Here is an 18,605-nt window from a genome sequence, read left to right on the forward strand (position 1 = left end):
GGTGGCGCATCTTTATTTTGTTTTCAGCACTCCAACAAAAATTATTATTTATATATATATAAAGGAAATTATTCTATATTAGTTTAAATTCAACTTTCAATTGTTGGGTTAAATTTGGGTATTTATGAACTAATAAATTAGCAATATTGGCTAAACTATAGGCAACCTTATTATTATTTCTTTTAGTAAACATATTTTGAAGGCTATGAGAACAAGTTACATCAAAGATATCTGTGCAGAATAATTATCATCTAGGGAATGCAACTCCAACATATGTTGAATCATCTAATCAGTCTCAATGTTGACATTCGTGAGTCCAACATCGTTTGCTAGTTAAGCTACATAACTAGTTGCCTGTAATTCTCATAAGAGAATGAATTGTTGGGTTGAAATTTGTTTATGGGCGCTAAGAATGATTGAATATGCATGGTCTCGAATAATCACTCCATATTCATAAGTGTTCTCTAAAAAAACTGCATCAGAATTTACTTTAACTCAACCATTTTGATACAAATAATTAGTAGTAACCATAAATTTTACAATAAAAATGGTGAGAATTGACCACTATAGTTGTATTTCTTTATTGGTGTGTATTTGTAGCATTGTGTTTGATTTGAATTCGAAAACAAACAAAACTTGTTTTTATTTCAATTAAAATAAAACACAAGAATTTGAATGAAAATAAGATAGGAGGATTTTTGAAAAAAAAAAACAACCAAAAACTAAGAAAAGTTATCCTATATTATGCCCCTCAAGATAAAGCTTGAGAGAAGTTCAATCTTGATCCCGAGATTTAAAAAAAACAAGTGCAAGGATAAGGTTTTGTAAGAGCATTTGTAAGTTTATAATTAGAAAAGAGTAATATGAAAAGACCATGTTGTACTTAATCTTTGATCAATTGAAAATCAATGGCAACATGCTTCATTCGTGAATGAAATACAAGATTAGAACTAAGTTGATTGATCCTAACATTATCATAATATATCATTGAACATCATGAAAGATTAACATGAAGATTAATTAAGAGATAAAAGACCTAATTTAGTTTAGCAACAATGTTAGCAATTGAACGATACTCAACTTAACTAGATGAGCAAACTATAGTTCTTTGTTTTTTAAAAATCTAAGACATAAGATTTTGACCAAGATATAACACATAAGGTCTTGTAGAAAAAAAGTTATCTTTATCACATGTCTAATTAACATCAGAAAAGGCATGCAAACTTAAAAGAGAAATCATGGTAATTCTTCAAGCCATCATTAATTACAGCACATAGATAATATAAGAGACATTTAACAATGGCTCAATGCTCAATTGTTAGATGATACATAAAGTGAGAGAGCTTGTTGACGGTAAATATAATATCAATCCTTGTGATAAAGAGGCACTAAAGACTATCAACCATAACTTTATACTCAATATGATAGGATATAAAAGAGTCATGGTTTAACATGAGAGAAAAACTTGGTGGTATACAAATGAGAATTGGTTTAACATTTGTCATATGGGTGCAAGATAGATTGTTTATAATATAACACCTTTAGGAAAGTAACATGTCATCTTTGTTTGGAAAAACAATTACTCCTAGAAAATAGGATAACAATCTAAGATCCTTAATAGAAAATTGATGAGCAAGAATTTCCATAAAACTATTGATAATCTTAGCATTATCACTGGTGATAATCTATCCATCAACCTAAACTATGAGATATCTAATGTCCTTCAATAATGAGTACAAATAGAAATGTATCAACATGTGAAAATTCATGATACCAGGCTTAAAGAGCTTTTTTAAGGCTATAAATTTATTTTCTAAGTTCGTGTATAAAATATGAATTATCCTAATAAATAAATATTAGTGGTAGAGTTATGTGAGCGTTCTCTAAGAGGTTTCTTAACATAAATATATTGTTTACATCAAGTTATCTCAAAGATCAACCATGACTTAAAGTTAGTTTGAAAACAATATAAATAGTGGTTGGTTTGATAACAAGACTGAAAGGGTCAACGTAATTAACTTTTAGACATTGATGAAAGCCATTTGCAACCAAACAAGCTTTGAAGTTAGGAATAGAGATTCAATTTTTTAAGAGGTCTGTGAATTTTATTCTTAGCTTAAGTGGTCTTAGTGTGAGTAGGGGGTGATTAAGTCAAAGTTGGGCTAGGATTGAGTGATGTTTGCTTAGAATTTAAGTAATATTGAGGCTCATGTGAAAATATAATAAATAAGAGCTTAATTAAGGTTTAATGTGATGGAGCTTCACATTAGGATTGTTAAGGAACTTACACTTTAGATAGTAAAATGAGTAATGATACCCAAAAGTTTGATGTAACTTTAAGTGGTGGTGGAATCCAAGTGGTAATAATGATGAGTTATAAATGATGAGACTTATTAGAGAGAAATAAAGGTGAGGGGAAATAGAGACTCGATAAACTTTGTATGTCTTTATACATAAATTTTTAAATTCAAAAGATCAAGATAATAATAGCATTTTGAGTTAAAAAATAGTCATCAAAGATAAAAGATTTAGAACATGAGTCAAGTTTATAGGAGGCATAAAGTCTTAAAACAATAGCAACATAAACAACCAAAGACTCATAGTTTAGAGTAATTCAGAGTAATATTAAAGATGTTTTCATAAAAAGAGAAGAGATTGAGTGTGATAGATGGCATGCGATTGATTAGGTAAACTATAGAGACAAATATATGAGATTAGCAGATTAGTGGAAGAGAAGCATGAGAAAGTAATATTAGACCTCTTTTGAAAATGTGAAGATAACATCATTTAGAAATTATATTATTTTCATGTATACGGGGTGGAGTAATGAAATGAGATACACCATTGGTGGTAAGAAAATCATCAAGAGATATATATTCAATATAATTATTAGACTAGAGAGTCTTGATGTTTTTATCATTGTTTTCTCTCAATTATAGCTTTTAATCTAATCAAAATATCTTTAACTTAAGACTTTTATTTGAAAGGATAAAATCAAATATATTTCATAAATGAAAATGACATGATACTTAATACCAATACATTAAATTATTAGTGAAGCTTATACATCTAAGAATATTATTTAAAGTGGTTGAGAGAAGACAAATGTTGAAATGGAAAGGATAATTTATGAATTTTATTGAAAAGACGGGCATTATATAAAAACTTAAAAGATAAAGAAAAAGAAAAACCTAGTTGATTGCAGGAAAAAAAATGTTTTATAATTGGAACTCCTCGATATCCTAATCCATGATGTCACTCAAATGATAAAATATGTATACCAGAAAAGTAAGCAATTATAAAGATACATGTTAATCATAAACTTCATATTTAGTTTGTCCCCTTAATATTGTTTCTCTCGTGTAAAGTTTCTTCACAAGAAAAACATATGATAATAATTCTATTAAAACAATTTTTAGGTGTAAAATTAAGAAATTAATATTTTTTTCATGTTAAGGTCACAAAGAACATTATTTAATGTAAAGGTAGATTAATGAATTCTAATAAAGTATAACTCGTTTGAATATAATGTCTACAATGATAGTTTAGTTGTTCACCTAAACATCTTATTTTTTATGACGGTGCGACCACCCACAATGATAGTGTGGCCACTGGATATCTATAATAATAGTTTAGTAACTCGCAACGAGGGTAATAATTATGCATGATTATGTCATAGGTAGATTCATAGTATATAAATACTTATGAGTTGTTGGGTAAGAAAAGACTCTAAGTTCACCAACTCGCTCACAAACACACACATAGAGAAAAATGGTTCCCACACTCTCTCTTTTAAATTCTTATTATCTCTTGTATATTATTTACAAACACATGCATAACCTCACAAGTTTTCCACCACCTATATCAGTGCCAATTTAAATATAAACTTTTTTTGCAAGTACTTACGAAGCCCAAGTTCATTAATCACTTTAAATGGCTGAATTTTTAAAGTCAATTAACTAATTTTAGAAATGACCAGAATGATTTGAGGTATTTTTTTTTAAAAAATTTAGATATATAAAAAAAAAACAAATTAAAAGATACCAATGACTACTATGCTATGAGATGGGAGGAAAACAAGTTAATTTATCAAAACTTTTTAAATTTGTTTGAAAATTAATAAGAGATATGATATGAAAGAATAAAAAATTATGGATGACATGTGCTATTGGAGACAAGTAATGTAATAATCCGTTTGGTATTATGGTAGTGGTTGCTTTTCAAAGTGTTTTTTGCTTGAAAAAATGTTAAAATAATATTTTTTTCATTTTAAAAAAATTATTTTTGACATCAACACATCAATATGATCTAAAAACTCAAAAACATTAATTTGAAGAAAAAAAAAATAAAATTTTGCAAAAGTGATTTCCAACTGCTAAAACAAACTGGATTTAATATTGTGTTTGTTGTTGTAGGTGGCCACGTGTTTCTAAAAAAATATTTTTTTTATTTAAAATTAATTTTTATTATATTTATGAATTGTTTTGATGTGCTATGTGAAAAATAAATTTTAAAAATAATAAAAAATATTATTTTAATACAAAAAAAAATATTAAAAAAAAAATCACTTCTTCAGCGCCTAATACTACATACCTAAAATGGTTGTTACGTTTTTGTTTAGTTGGGAGCACCCGAGAGGTCCCAGTGGGATGGGATTTGTCAATCAATCTTGCTCTTGGCCCGTACCTTCTTGACCGGTAGTTTTTGCCTTGAACGGCAGTTAAAGAGTCCCTCCTCAAACTCAAAGACAGCACAGCTTGAAGTCACCACCCGACAAATTCTCCCGCCAATTCTTGATGCGGGACCCACTTCTGACTAAACTAACTGGCTATGGTTCAGGTAGGTGGTGATCGTCAACACTCTAGTCCACTGTTTTGGTCGTTTTACCTGATAACGTTAATCATTAATTAGAGTGTAGTTTTTGAAATTATTGTAATGATTGTATTTAAAAGTATTTTTTAATATTAAAATAATATATTTTTTATTTTTTAAATTTTAATTTTGATATAACATATTAAATTATCCAAAAATAATCATTCCAAAACACCTTTTATTCCATTACAGAGAGCACCTTTGGAAATGTAGGTGCCCGTATGTTTAAAAATATCAATTTTTTATTAAAAATTATATTTTATATATTTTGAATTGTTTTAATGCACTGATTTTAAAATTAATTTTTTAAAAATAAAAATAATATCATTTTAATATATTTCAACATGAAAAACACTTTAAAAACAACTGCAACCATACTTCCATACACGCTGACATTCATCTTTTTCTAATAGGTTAGTAGAATTATGCCAGGTCAGCAAAGAATGGCCGTGTTGTTTGAGCGGTTTGGTTTGAAATTTTTTTTTAATTGTTTAGATATATTAATATTAAAAATAAAAATATATTTTTAAACAATTTTTTAAAATAAATATTATTATAATATCAAATACTATTTTATTTGTTTTTCTGGTGAGTTCCAACCGTTGCTATCTGACATGCATATTTTTAATATTTATTTTCAATGGATAGAAATTTATTAACTTTCGTTTGATAAATGTGATCAAAGTTATTTATAAATTTTTTTTTGCATAGAGAGTCACTTTTTTTCTCACCGACCACAATTCTTTAATTGCCGACCAATCTCGTTGTAACCACTAATTGGTTTATCCTCTTCTGCTCCTTTTTTTTTTTTATTTCTCTTTTCATTTCAACAAAGATCCATGCACAATCCTTGTACACTTGTATATTTACACACACACGCACACGCATACATGTGTCCATGTATTTTAATCAATATTAAGATATTTATATATCATGATATATTAAAAAAATCTAAATAATCTACAAATATATTTTTATAATATAAATATACATTTTGGGTTAGGTTCAAGTGAGTTTTATGTTTTAATAATATTCATATCTTGTTCATTATTTATTAGGAAAGGTAATCATTTGAAAAACACCAATCTGTTCGAGGTGGATCAGGTTGTGTTGAGGTGAGATCTATTGAGTTCGGATTAAATTGTAATTTTTAATGTTGAAGGATGAAATTAAAAACAAAATTGAATTAGAAAAATTCTAAAAATAAAATAAATAGCAATTAAAAGAATGAAGATCAAATTTAAAATAAAAACTAAATGAAATTAAAAGTAAGGGATGAGATTGAAAAAAAAAACTAACCTACAAAAGATAAAAAAAAAATAGATAAAAATCAAAATAATAAAGACCAAATTTAAAATAAAAACTCAATGAAATCAAATGATAGAGATGAAATTGAAAACAAAAGTAATCTACAAAAGATTTGTAAAAAAAAATAGATGAAAATCCAATTGACTCGATTTTTTTTGTCTTTTTTAATTGATATTTTTTTCAATTTCATCATTCAATATTTGATTGATTAGGAATTAAGCTCCATCATTTTTCTTGGTTTGCTTTATATAAGGTTATCCTGGTTTTATGACTCGGGTCACATGTTTTTCAGGTTAACTTGGATAGACTTAGTTTATTTTATTATGTCACGTTTCTAATTTTTTTTTTCCAATTTCATCATTCAACAATGAGTTTTTTAAAAATTAAACTTTATAATTTTTTTATTTACTTTTTATAGAGTTATTACAGTCTCATGACTTTGATTATGGATTTAATAGGTTAACCTGGATTGACTCAGGTTATTTTTTTGTTTACTTTATATGAGGTTATCTTGGTCTCATTACCTAGGTCATGAGTTTGGTAGGTTATCTCAATCCGTTTTTTTTTTGTTTTGTTTTCTAATTAATTTTTTTTTTCAATTTCATTATTCAACAATGTGTTAATTGAGAATTAAGTTTCATAATTTATTTTGATTTTCTTTATATAAGATTACCATGGTCTTATGATCCAAGTCGTGAATTTAATAGGTTAACCTTAGTCGATTTAATATCTCGTCATTTTAATAATTTTTTTAAAAAGATATTGTCTTAAATTTTTCTAAATCAAATTATATTTTTATCAGTTATCTGAATTATCTTCGTAATATCAAGTCACTTCAAATTAATATTCATATATTTTAATATTTTTTTACTAAAAAAAAAATATTACCACAACTTGAATATTTATTTCTTATAATAAAAAAAATTTAATCATCCCTACTGCTAAGCACCGGATAACAATCGAAGTAACTAAGCTCGACCAGAACAACAACTTCATTCACATTCCCTAAAATCAAATCACTAGCGCATAATCATGGGCGGGAGGGCATAAATGGCATTCCACAATCATTAAATAAAGTAAACAATGAGAAATATGCCAGCTCACAGAAGAGGGGCAAAATAAGCAGAGGGGTCCTCATCTCTCTCGTCCACTTTCTAATTTCTGGATTCTCTGTCTTTCTTCTCCGAATAACCAAAATTAAAGCTCCCCCAAAATAATCCACCGATTAATCTGTAAGTCACTCAATTTTTTTAATCCTAATCTCCTTATAACTGTAACATGATCCACCTTGTTTTTACCTTTAGATACTTCCTATCCAATCAATTAACTGGCATGGTGGTTTTTTGTTCAATCATTGTGACGGTCATTTTTTTAATTGACGTTTCTGTTTGGTTGGTGAGAAAAGTCAGGAAAAAAAGAGAAATCTTTTCTTTTTCAATTTTGAACTTTTGTTTTTGACTAAGCAAACTGGTTTGTGAATCCTAATTTCAAGTATTGGGTCTGCCTTATAATTTTTTTTAACAGAATTATTTCCAAAATCTGTGAATTATTGAAGGTATTTAGTTTTTTTTTCTTTATTTACTGGAGTAAATATGGTTTTTTAGGCTTCTAAGTAACTGAAATTGCGGTGCTAATGTGCGTTTGATATTGAAGGTATAAGGCGAGTGAGCTGATGAGATAGAAGAAGACAGTGAGTGGAAATTGCAGGGATTTTATAGGGGAACATGGCGTGTAAAGGATGCTTGGAGTGCCTACTGAAGCTCCTTAACTTCTTGCTCACTCTTGTGGGTCTGGCTATGGTTGGTTTTGGGATTTACTTGTTTGTTGAGTATACAAGAGCTGATGACAACGTAGCACTAGTGTCGACGCTGAGTGATGGTCAGGGTCTGACGCAGCTTGGTCGCCCTATGCTTATGACTATGTCTCTTTCGGACAATATCCTTGATAAGCTGCCAAAAGCTTGGTATGTGGCTTTTTTTTTAGTGATTTTGATTTGTGCTTAAAGGTTTTTGTTTTAGCTCAATTGTGCTTGAATTTGTGGTTGAGAAACCTGTTATTTGATTTTAATTGTAAAAGCAAGTTGATAGGAGATGGTAATTGAATTTTTGATGGGTTTGATCCTAGTGTAAGCTCCATATGGCACTTGAAAATAATGGGGAAAATGAAGCCCAATAGCTGAAATTCTCCAAGAAGCTAACCCATTTCTATAAACTTCTACCTGCCTCTTCCCTCATTCTCGCGTAGATTGAAGTAGAGCTAATTCTATTTTCGTTAAGTGATTTTATTGATGTGAAACATTACGAACTGCATTTCTTTTATGGCTCGTTTTCCACCATTCTCTTTCTAATTATTGTTATAATTGGTTCTGTGGCTTTTTTTTTACCGGGCCTTGGTTGATTTGGTGAACGCTGGGTGGGTGGGTGGATGGATCCTGGTTTTGGTCACAACAATCAGAGTGAAGAAAAGTTACTTGGAAATTCAGTTGGCTGTCATTGTTTAGCTTAAGTGTAAAACGTGTTTATGAGTTTGAAATTTACAGTTAACATAATCTGCAAGTTGCATCAATGCCAACTCATTTTATTACACTGCACTAAATATCTCGGACTCTGGCACATCACAAATAATTGATATAAACCCTAAATTGGCAACAACTGTGTATAGCATAGATGATAATCAAGGAAGATTGAAGAGTAAATTGTTTTGATGGTGATCATGGGAGTATGATGTTGGTGTGCTAATGCTAGTAGTGGTGCTCACAATAGTGATGATGATTGTGTTGTAGTGTTTGTGGAGATGTCGGTGGAAACTGGAAAAGCATGGTGGGATAGGAGTAGTGATGATTGTAATAGTGGAAGACAATAATATCTCATACCCATCCCCTGACTTATATGCCAGTTGCTTCCTTTGATAATAAAAATCTAGCGGTGTTCCATCCACACTCTTGGTTTCCATTTCTGTTCTCAGTCATCTGCATCCTGCATTTGTTTCTTAGTAATTTTAATTTGACCGAGAATAGGACCTGTAGAGAGTAACATAGTTCATACTATGATAGCTAGAAAGTAGCATTTTAGCCATAAGATGTGCCCTTTACAATTTTATGATCTCTCAGAATATGGTACCTATAAAAAGACACTGTTTTTTCCTTCTCGAGGTAAGGTGTCAGGGTATTGCTAAACATTGAGTTTCTTGCTACAAGTATTGCTATCAGATTTTAGCTGTACTCATTTATGGGTGGTTCGGCTCTCTCTCTCTCTCTCTCTCTCTCTCTCTCTCTCTCTTTTAAGTCGTAAAATACTCTGATTTGATAAAATGAATGACAGATGTTTGGGAGTTAAGAATTTATTGTCTAGATTAATACTTTGATATGAAAATTTTGAAGTTGTAAACAACAAGGTTACTGGCGTGAGTCTTTAGATTGATCACTTCATGCAAAAAAGGCTGACAATCAGACTATTTTCAATAACTTTGTTGCACCATTATGCAATAGCATTTGTAGTGATCTTTTTATTATATATATTAAGATTCACACGGCGCAAGTTTAGTCAAGCTGTATTTCTCCTTCACTTAGAGCTGGTGATTTGCTGGCAATGAAGAAGAGAACTAGAATGTGAAAAGTTATTTCTAACTAACTGCTGGTTCTGTTGGGCTTGCATGGTTATTGAAAAACTATACTGACTGCAAATTATATATTCACATTTGTCCTTATTATTTTCAAGTTTATCCTTAAATTGCCAAATTATCATTTTGCATCCGTTTCATTTGCAGGTTCATATACTTATTTGTTGCTGTAGGAGTAATTCTCTTCATCATCTCTTGTTTTGGTTGTATTGGAGCTGCAACACGAAATGGCTGCTGCTTGACTTGTGTATCCTATTTCACATTTGTTTTACCTCATCAGTACTACTATTATAATTAGTTGTGCCCGCACCACATGATGCAACAATGATTACCTGCCATTCTGCTGCATAAGATGCATCTTTGTTTTGTTCTTTTTTTTTTTTTGGGTTTTTGTTCTTGGCAAGTAAGACAGCATAAGAAGTGACCTAGTCAATTCAATAATCTCACATGCTTGCAAAGAGTGTCTTCTTATTCTCCTTTTGTTATGCCTGAAAGAGTATGTCCATTATTCAGCAGCAAAAGCATCAGGATGCTGTTTCTTCACGGATATGCAAAAGGATTGGGAAGCATTGTTGCTTTAGTTCTGTTTTGTTTCTTTTGGCTTGTTTTGATACTGGATCTCTCTCTCTCTCTTCTTTTCATCTATTCTCTTCCCTCGTTCTGGAAAAAAGGAAGTCATTTTCTAGTTTCCCTTGACTACTACTTTAGTTTTCAGTTTGCATCATTTGTATGTCTAGAGTAGAATTACTTGTCATCAGTGAATTAAATCCTTGAAGATTAAGCTGGACATTTTTTATGGGACAGAGGAATAGTTCATATGTTCCTTGGCTTTGTGGTTTATGATGATTTGTTTCCTTAAGCCAACATAGTATTCAGTATTGATCGTCTTGTTGATATTGGTAGAGTTGGGATGTGCAGCTTTCATATTCTTTGATAAAAGCTGGAAAGAAGTGAGTTTTCCATTTAACCAATTTCTAGAGGTTTAATGTGCTATAGTCATCTAAACTTTTGTTATATTTTTTCCCTGTCAGGAAATTCCAACAGACAAAACTGGAGATTTTGACATGCTATATGATTTCCTCAAAGAAAAATGGAACATTGTCAAATGGGTTGCTCTTGGAATAGTTATTTTGGAGGTAAGCATGAAATGATGCTTCTTGCTTTTGTGAGGGTTAGATATTTTCTAGAGAGACAGATTCAGAGACTGGGCAGAGATCTGATTGATGGTAACATCTGTCTATTAATTTATAAAACAGGTTTGGGTTAAGATACAGTTAAAGATGTACGATACTGTTACTTCCCTCTTATGTTCACTCATTGAGCATGTCCAAAAGCATATTTTCTCCTCTGTATTTATGACTCAATGGGATCAATTTATTTTAGAGAGAGCATGGCTTAATTTATTTTAGGAATGTGAAGAATTCATGGCAAAGCAATCATGTTTACTAAGGCAATGAACTTTTCTTTTGCAGTCTTTTTTCTTTAAGCACGCTCAAAGGGTATATGATCATAATTAAGAAATACTGAATCAGGAAAATATTTCAAGAGAATCTAATATGATGGGAGTTTATGTTAGAAGTTTCTAGGAGGTTTTATGATTTTTATGGACACATTTGAGTTCTTTGTGAAACTGTGCTTCTCTTGTACAAGTTCCACCACTTATGATTATCTATGGCCATGACTGGGACCAATTTGTCAAGACTGAATTGGGAGATGGGGTTTCATAGATCTTATTTTGAACTCTCTCTCATTCTCTCTCTCTGTTTGTGTGTGTGTGTGTGTGATATCAAGGAGCTTCTTAGTAGCTTGTTTACAATGAATTATTGTGTTGTTGCAGGCTTTGATTTTCTTGTTAGCCCTTCTGGTTAGGGCAGCAAACAGGCCAGTAGAGTATGATAGTGATGATGAGCTCATTGCCCCTAGGCAACAGAACCGACAGCCTTTGCTTAACAGGCCACCAGCTCCTGCAACAGGTGTGCCTGTTGCTGGAACCCTTGATCAGCGTCCAAGCAGAAATGATGCCTGGAGTACACGAATGAGGGAAAAGGTTTGATTATTTCTGAATTTCAATGCAGTGAAAGTTTGACGCACCATCTGACAATTTTGCATGTTTCTGTGACCCTGTAGCCATCTGAGTCACACTGTCCTGGGAATCCATTTGATGTGGTATTCATTCACAAAGTTGTTCATAATAAATGGATTTTCATTAAGCTTATGAAAATTCAGGTTTTTGACATTTGTGTAAAACTACAATAATTGTCCCACCACAGGACCATATAGGATGGTAAACATCAGTTGTAGCTTGATCCTGTGTTTCATTGCTTTAGTTATTGTGTTCACACAAGGCATGAAGGATGTAAACAAGCACTATTAAATCTTGCTGTTTAGTAATCAGCCTTCTTCTTGAATGTTTGAATGAGAATGTTTGTGGCTTAACGTTTAGAACACACTTGGATGATTGTTAGTAGTTCCATTAGGCATTGCTATTGTATTAGAAATTATCCTATAATTGGTTCTGCATCAAGTACTTGGTTGGCTTGATATCTTGTTCCATTGCTTGTTATACATATATGCTATGTAATCTCTCTATCAAAATTTGCTAGTTTCTGGTTCTGATTCTACTGCTGTACTTGTGTCTGTTCTTTGCTGCATGGAAACCAGTATGGGCTTGATACATCCGAGTTCACGTACAACCCATCTGAGCCGCACAGGTTCCAGCCAGTGTCTGCACAACCTACCGAGGAAAGGAGTCGTTGCACCATCATGTGATGACTTAATGGATCTTGTCAAGTGGGTTTCTGCATGCCATTTTCCTGGACAAGGGTGTGAGTTTTGATTGAGTTTGTGTACAATAAACATCCTTCAGGGTTTATATATCACAGCCTTTCCGCTTACTGGTACCTTCTAAAGATCAACGCCTTTTCTGTGTATGCGTTATGATTTTTAAATATCCAGAAGCAGCTCTTGTTCTTGCTTTTATTTCTGTGATTAGTTTCTGGTAATTGATTTGATCCCCTCATAAGAGATTCTTCCAATGAACCTCTTAGTTCTAGAATGCCAAGCTTATGCTCCATTATCCCAAGCATGTTCGGGTGCTATTTGAGAACAATAAAGCGTTTGCGCAAACTGAGCAGTTTCATTGGGCTCAAACCACTAGGTCAACATTGTTTTCTCAGCACCAGCGTTTTGTTGTAGAGGTCGGATCAAAAGTTTTTATTCTTTTAACAGAGAAAAAAAAAAAAAAGAAAAAAAGAAAAAAAATATGCTTGTGTTGACAATGTGTTTTTATTAAGAAAAGCTATAATTGTGAAATAAAAATTTGATGTGTGTTTAATAAAATAAATTTAGAAATATTTGTTAATAAAGATAAAAAGAGTTGTTAATATTAGTTAAAAATTAAGTTAAGGAGTTGAAAGATAAATATAGATTAAAATATTTGATTTTATGTTATGAAAAGCTTTTTAGATTATTTATTTATTTGTATGAAAATAATTTCTTTTTAAGAAGAGTAGTAATCTTAATTCTATTGAAATAAAATAATTTTCTCATATAATTTCTTATTTTTTTATTAATACATTTTTTAACAAAAAAACATAGATTTTCAAGCTATGTTGTTTATTCAATAAAAAAATGAAAGTATTACAAAAAAAAAAAAAGTTGAGCGATTAATTTGATAAAAAATTGTTTCTTTAATTTAAACCTTGTCATCTTATTATTAATGCGCTCTCTTTTTTTTGATATATTTTTACTAGAATAATTGTTTTTTTTTTAAATAACAGCTTATACAAATGTATTAGAAAAAAAATTATATTTTGATAATTTTTATGTGAATGTATTGGAAAAGAAAAGAATAATATAACACTCACACATTGTCACAAAAACTTTTCTAAATCTATTTTTTTGTCAAGACATTCATAGGAAAAAATGTTTTTTTTTTTTTTTTGTCAAAACCTTCTTTTACAATTCGTGTAATTTTTTATTTTTTTTTAATAAGAAGCATAGTTTTAAAAACAAATTGCCAATAACTGTAATGACTTGAACTTCACTTCCATAGAATATTCATGACCACAAACATTAAAATAAAATAAAATTGCATAGTAAGTTCAAAAATAATAATTAATGAAATGACTCTTAATATTATAAAAAGCTAGAATTTTATTTAGAAATAACTATCAAGTTGAATGATATATAATAACATAATATCTTAAATATAATTTTATTTATTAATTTATAATTTTTTTAAAATAAAAGGAAACAATCATGAAGGGTTGTATTAGAGTTGTTGCTAATATTTTAAAAAAATATGTTAGAATGTTATTTGAAAACAAATTCAAAGTTGAATAGTATTTAATGAAATAATATTCTAAATGTAATTTTAGTTACTTTATTTTAATGCATTTTAATTGAAATATAAGAAAAAAAAAAAAACTCTCATAAAAAAGCCCAAGCACCCGGGCTTGGGTGAGCCTACTGATGCAAATCCCATGAATATAAAGATTCAAAAATTCATAGTCAAATTAACCATTTTCAAGAAAGTTAAGATTAGATTTGGAATTGAGCTTGACATAACGATAACCTGCACCGAGACACCAAGATTATAAGAACCACCCCCCAACGTCTATGAAGAGACGCATACGAGAAGTATAAGGAAGATGTCGCAAAGCCTGGTTATTTATTTGATAAGTCAGAGTAGTTACACGAGGAACTAAGGGTAAGAACAATCTCTCTCTCTCACACAAGTTTTATTTATGAATAAATCAATCCATCTCTTATTTTTTTTTTTAAAAACCTACAAGCTAAATAACTCTATGTATACTAGGTAAAACATCCTAAAAAATAATGAAAAAAAAAATAAAAAAAGAGTTCTAAATAAAAAAATATATGATAAATCAGAAAACTAATGCAGTTCCATCATAGTAACTTTTAGATCTTATAACAAGTCTTTTTTGATGTTCGACTGACTCAAAATTTTTACCCAATATAAAAAACGACCTATGAAGACTTTTAGTAAACTCTCAGTTAGATCCAATATTGGAATTAGAAACTATGCTTGTTAGAATAAAACTGTACATTAGACACAATAAACCCAAAAACCGTCTCTAATGTCCTTGAATGATAAGGAAACCTTGCCAATGAGAAAATTAAAAAAAAGAGAGAGAAAAAACATAAGTTGCTGACATGAAAACCATTGCTAAAATAATCCCAGTTATTGTCACCTATGCTTTTCTTGTAAAAGAAATCTTTTCTAAATAAGAAGTCTAAAAATCATAAGAAAACAAATAGAAAAAACCGTACAACAACTTCTGGCCTTATTTCAAACACATCACTCTCTCTCATATGGATGCATTAAAGAGTCTACCATATATGGACAAAAATATTAAGATGTCTAGTTTCCATTCCAACTAGAATCACATCGAAATCCCTTCTATAGCTTCGGATATGACTCAAATAATACACAAAGGTTTAGTTTGGTAGATTTGCAACTTGTTAACCCAAATATCCAGAATCAGTCAATCAATTTCTCTTGTATCCTCTTAGTTATAGACATTACAATAGGCCTAATTGGTACCTCTAATGGATCATTTGGTGATGCTCGCTGATTGGTCTAGGCCTAAGTGGGCCAGCTATTGACCCAAAATAGAGAAGGCTAGGCATGCGTGGGTTTGCAAGGCCAAGTTAGTGTGCCTAACCCTCTCTTTTTTTTCTTGTTAAACACATCATCCACCTAATTTTTTTCAAAAAATAAAGCAAATAAAAATGAAGCTAGGTCCATATTTCAGACACTAAAGAAGTGATCGGAAAGCTAGGTCTCATGTTTTTGGATCAAAAAATCAATTTTCAACATTTTTTCACCTAAAAATACCCAATGAGCACCCTTAGACCTTAGCAAACCAATTTCTCACCTCAAAACCCCTAAATTAATAAAACAAATACAAAACTAAATAGAAAAAAGATCTTTCTTAACCTCAGTCTACTTTTTCTAGTGATATGGAAGCTCAAAAACACTTTAATCTTTAATAGCACTCCTCTCATCAATAGGAACACTTTGACACCAAATTTGTTTTTTTTTTTCTTTTCTCTAGGATTTGACCAACCAATCACTTTCTCTTTCCTTCACTATTTTTCGGTGACTCACTCCTAAAAAAATCCAAGGACTAAGGCACAAAACAAATGATGTATTGGACTGAAACGCCAAATCCTCAATAAACAAGAATAAAAAGTGAAAAATAAAAAACTTAAGGGAGAAAATTTCTAAAAAAATGTCTAATGAACAATAAAAAAAGAAAAAAAAGGTTCCTTCTCACTTTAGTTTCAAATTTGGTCCTTATTTTTTTAATTTTTTAGTAACAAAATCAAATCTTGTTTGTCTAAATTACATAACAACTTAGTGTCGAGGCTTTTTCTGACACCATGTGAACCCTATAGTGAGCTAGTTAAAACAAATTATCATGCTCAAGTCTCAATTGATCCAATGTAGGACATTTATGAAAAAACATTTATGTGACTAGAATAGAAAATGTTTAAAGAACAAAAAAGAAAGAAAGAAAAACATTATTCCAATCCACAATGTTTTGTCTCTGGTTGTTCAATGTTTGCTTGAGCTTAATTAGGTTTTTTATAAGTGAAAACTACCCTATTCTTTTATAGTTTAGTTGTTTTTTCAATTTGCATCCATGTTTTTGAAAATTACAATTTACATTCCACGGTTTATAAATTGTATAACATTTTATATTCTTATTGGCACAAATGAAAAACAAATCAATAAAATAGTTTAAAATATTTACAAGAATACCATTATATTTCAATTTAGAACTAAAAATGCTTGATATTGACCGATAAAATTCAACCATTTTCTCAAGAAAATCCTGAACAAAACTAGAAATTTAATCATGCACTACTTGAGTTTTTATTTAATTAGTGTTAATTCATAATGTGTGGGATGCGTATGTGTGCAATATCAACCGTATAATCCTTGTGATGATGATAGATGGCAATTATCAACTAGAACAATTATAGTCAGATTTGACCATTGATAAAAGATTTAGAGGCTTTTGTTTTGGTGAAAGTTCATAGAATTAAAATTATAATTAAATAATTGTACCACAACTTTTTAGTCAGCAATTACTAGCAAGATTATTGAGGACCAACGAATCTACTCAAAACTCAGTTGACTCGTGTAAAAAAAATCCAACCCTTAATTAATCTAGTCGACTCAGTGTGACGGCAATCCAAAAGAGTATACTAAAGAAGTTTCTCATATGTGTTAACAGATGAACCAACTACAATTAAGCACATCATATGATTCAAAACTAGATGAACTGCTGTTCCGATTATTTTAACCGACTTTCGAGCTCATCATGAGCTTTTCTAAGCCTTGAAGACATCACAACATGAATAAGCCTTTTCTATTAAAAAAAATAGTTTGTTAACCTTTTCACCTTTGAACACCATTTAAGACTCATGTATAACTCATTCTTTCATAAACATGACCTTAACCCACATTACATGCTTTTCTAAGCCTTTTATGATTAACAAAAAATAGTTTGTTTACTTTTCAACCTTGGATTCTATTCAAGACTCATGTATATCTTATTTTTTCATAGACATGACATTAACCCATATTGCTTGACTTTATAAGCCCTTTTCTAATAAAAAAATTTGTTTATATTAATAAGTTTTAGTCTTTAAAAAAGGGATGAGAGATGTTTTTCAAGTAAATTCATGACTCATTTGTGTTCTACATATCATTTTTCATGATAAAAAAATCAACACAACAAAACTCTCCTTTTGAAATCCAATGTTTTCTTTACAAAATAGTTTTTCATTTACAAAATCAACTCAAGTCATTTATCAAAAAAAGCCAAAAATGAGGGATAACCTTTTCTTCACAAACCCATTTTCTCATATACTAACATAAATTTCTAAAATTATGTCATGCCACTTGAATGATATATTCTGAACTTTTAACCAAGGAAATCTAAATGTCTATTAGATGAAAATACTTTCATATTTATATTTCAATGATTTTATTTCAATAATTGGACCTACATGAACACAATTATTAAAATTTACAACTTGGTTCTAAAACAAGAAAGGTGATTTCAAAAAGAAAATGTTTTACAATATTTTTTTCTCATCGATTGAATCTTTTGAAAAGAAAATGATGATGATGCATATGCACCTTATAATGGTCATTGAGAGAGATGAACACAATTAGATCAACTAGGGCTAATTTATTTTAAAGAGACCAATTACGATCACAATAGCCAAATGATTATTTGATGAACTCTATCACAAACTAAGATGAAAAATTATTCAAAGTGATGATGAAAAATGAGCAATAATGAACAAAACAAATCCTCCAACTATGCTTGGAGACAATGACAAGTATAATTAATGTGGTCTAAACTAAAATAATAGATGAACAATACTCAATCAATGATTAAAGTAAAGAATATGAGATGACTATTAGGGTTACTTATAATTCAAGAAAACCAGTGCCTAGTTCTTGATATTTCTAAAGCTAAAGATCTTAGAAAATGCGAGGGAAGATTGTGTTTCTCTTTGATTTCAAGAGGTACGTACAAATAAAGTTAAAATAAGTTGCTACTATATAAGTTTCAGCCTTGCCATCAAGAAATTTTAAGCTCTATCATTAAAAAGTCTAAGCCCTGTCATCAAAGAAGTCTAAATCTTGCAATCGAGAAGTTCAAACTTTGTTATCATACAGTTTCATCCTTGCAATAAGGAATTCCAAGCCCTACCATCAGAAAATGCAAAACCCTTTCATCAGGAATTTTTGTATC

At 30.1% G+C, this 18,605-nt stretch overlaps 1 protein-coding gene across 1 annotated transcript; it reads left to right on the plus strand.

Annotated features, from left to right (window-relative positions):
* The first annotated feature begins 7,244 nt into the window (after positions 1–7,244).
* Positions 7,245–12,777, plus strand: LOC18096933 (tobamovirus multiplication protein 2A). Its single transcript, XM_006385550.3, has 7 exons — positions 7,245–7,412; positions 7,834–8,143; positions 9,946–10,045; positions 10,668–10,748; positions 10,830–10,934; positions 11,636–11,845; positions 12,460–12,777. The coding sequence occupies exons 2-7, from the start codon at positions 7,905–7,907 to the stop codon at positions 12,565–12,567; spliced, it is 843 nt and encodes a 280-aa protein (XP_006385612.1). The 5' UTR covers positions 7,245–7,412; positions 7,834–7,904; the 3' UTR covers positions 12,568–12,777.
* The last annotated feature ends 5,828 nt before the right edge of the window (positions 12,778–18,605 follow it).

The sequence above is a fragment of the Populus trichocarpa genome, chromosome 3 (genome assembly GCF_000002775.5).
Source record: "Populus trichocarpa isolate Nisqually-1 chromosome 3, P.trichocarpa_v4.1, whole genome shotgun sequence".
In the NCBI taxonomy this organism is placed as follows: Eukaryota; Viridiplantae; Streptophyta; class Magnoliopsida; order Malpighiales; family Salicaceae; genus Populus; species Populus trichocarpa.

Excerpts from the sequence above, each read along its gene's own strand:
- LOC18096933 (XM_006385550.3), top strand. The coding sequence starts at position 7,905 with ATGGCGTGTAAAGGATGCTTGGAGTGCCTACTGAAGCTCCTTAACTTC. Across the intron at positions 8,144-9,945 it reads GATAAGCTGCCAAAAGCTTG|GTTCATATACTTATTTGTTG; the intron begins GTATGTGGCTTT and ends TTTCATTTGCAG. Across the intron at positions 10,046-10,667 it reads ATGGCTGCTGCTTGACTTGT|TATTCAGTATTGATCGTCTT; the intron begins GTATCCTATTTC and ends AAGCCAACATAG.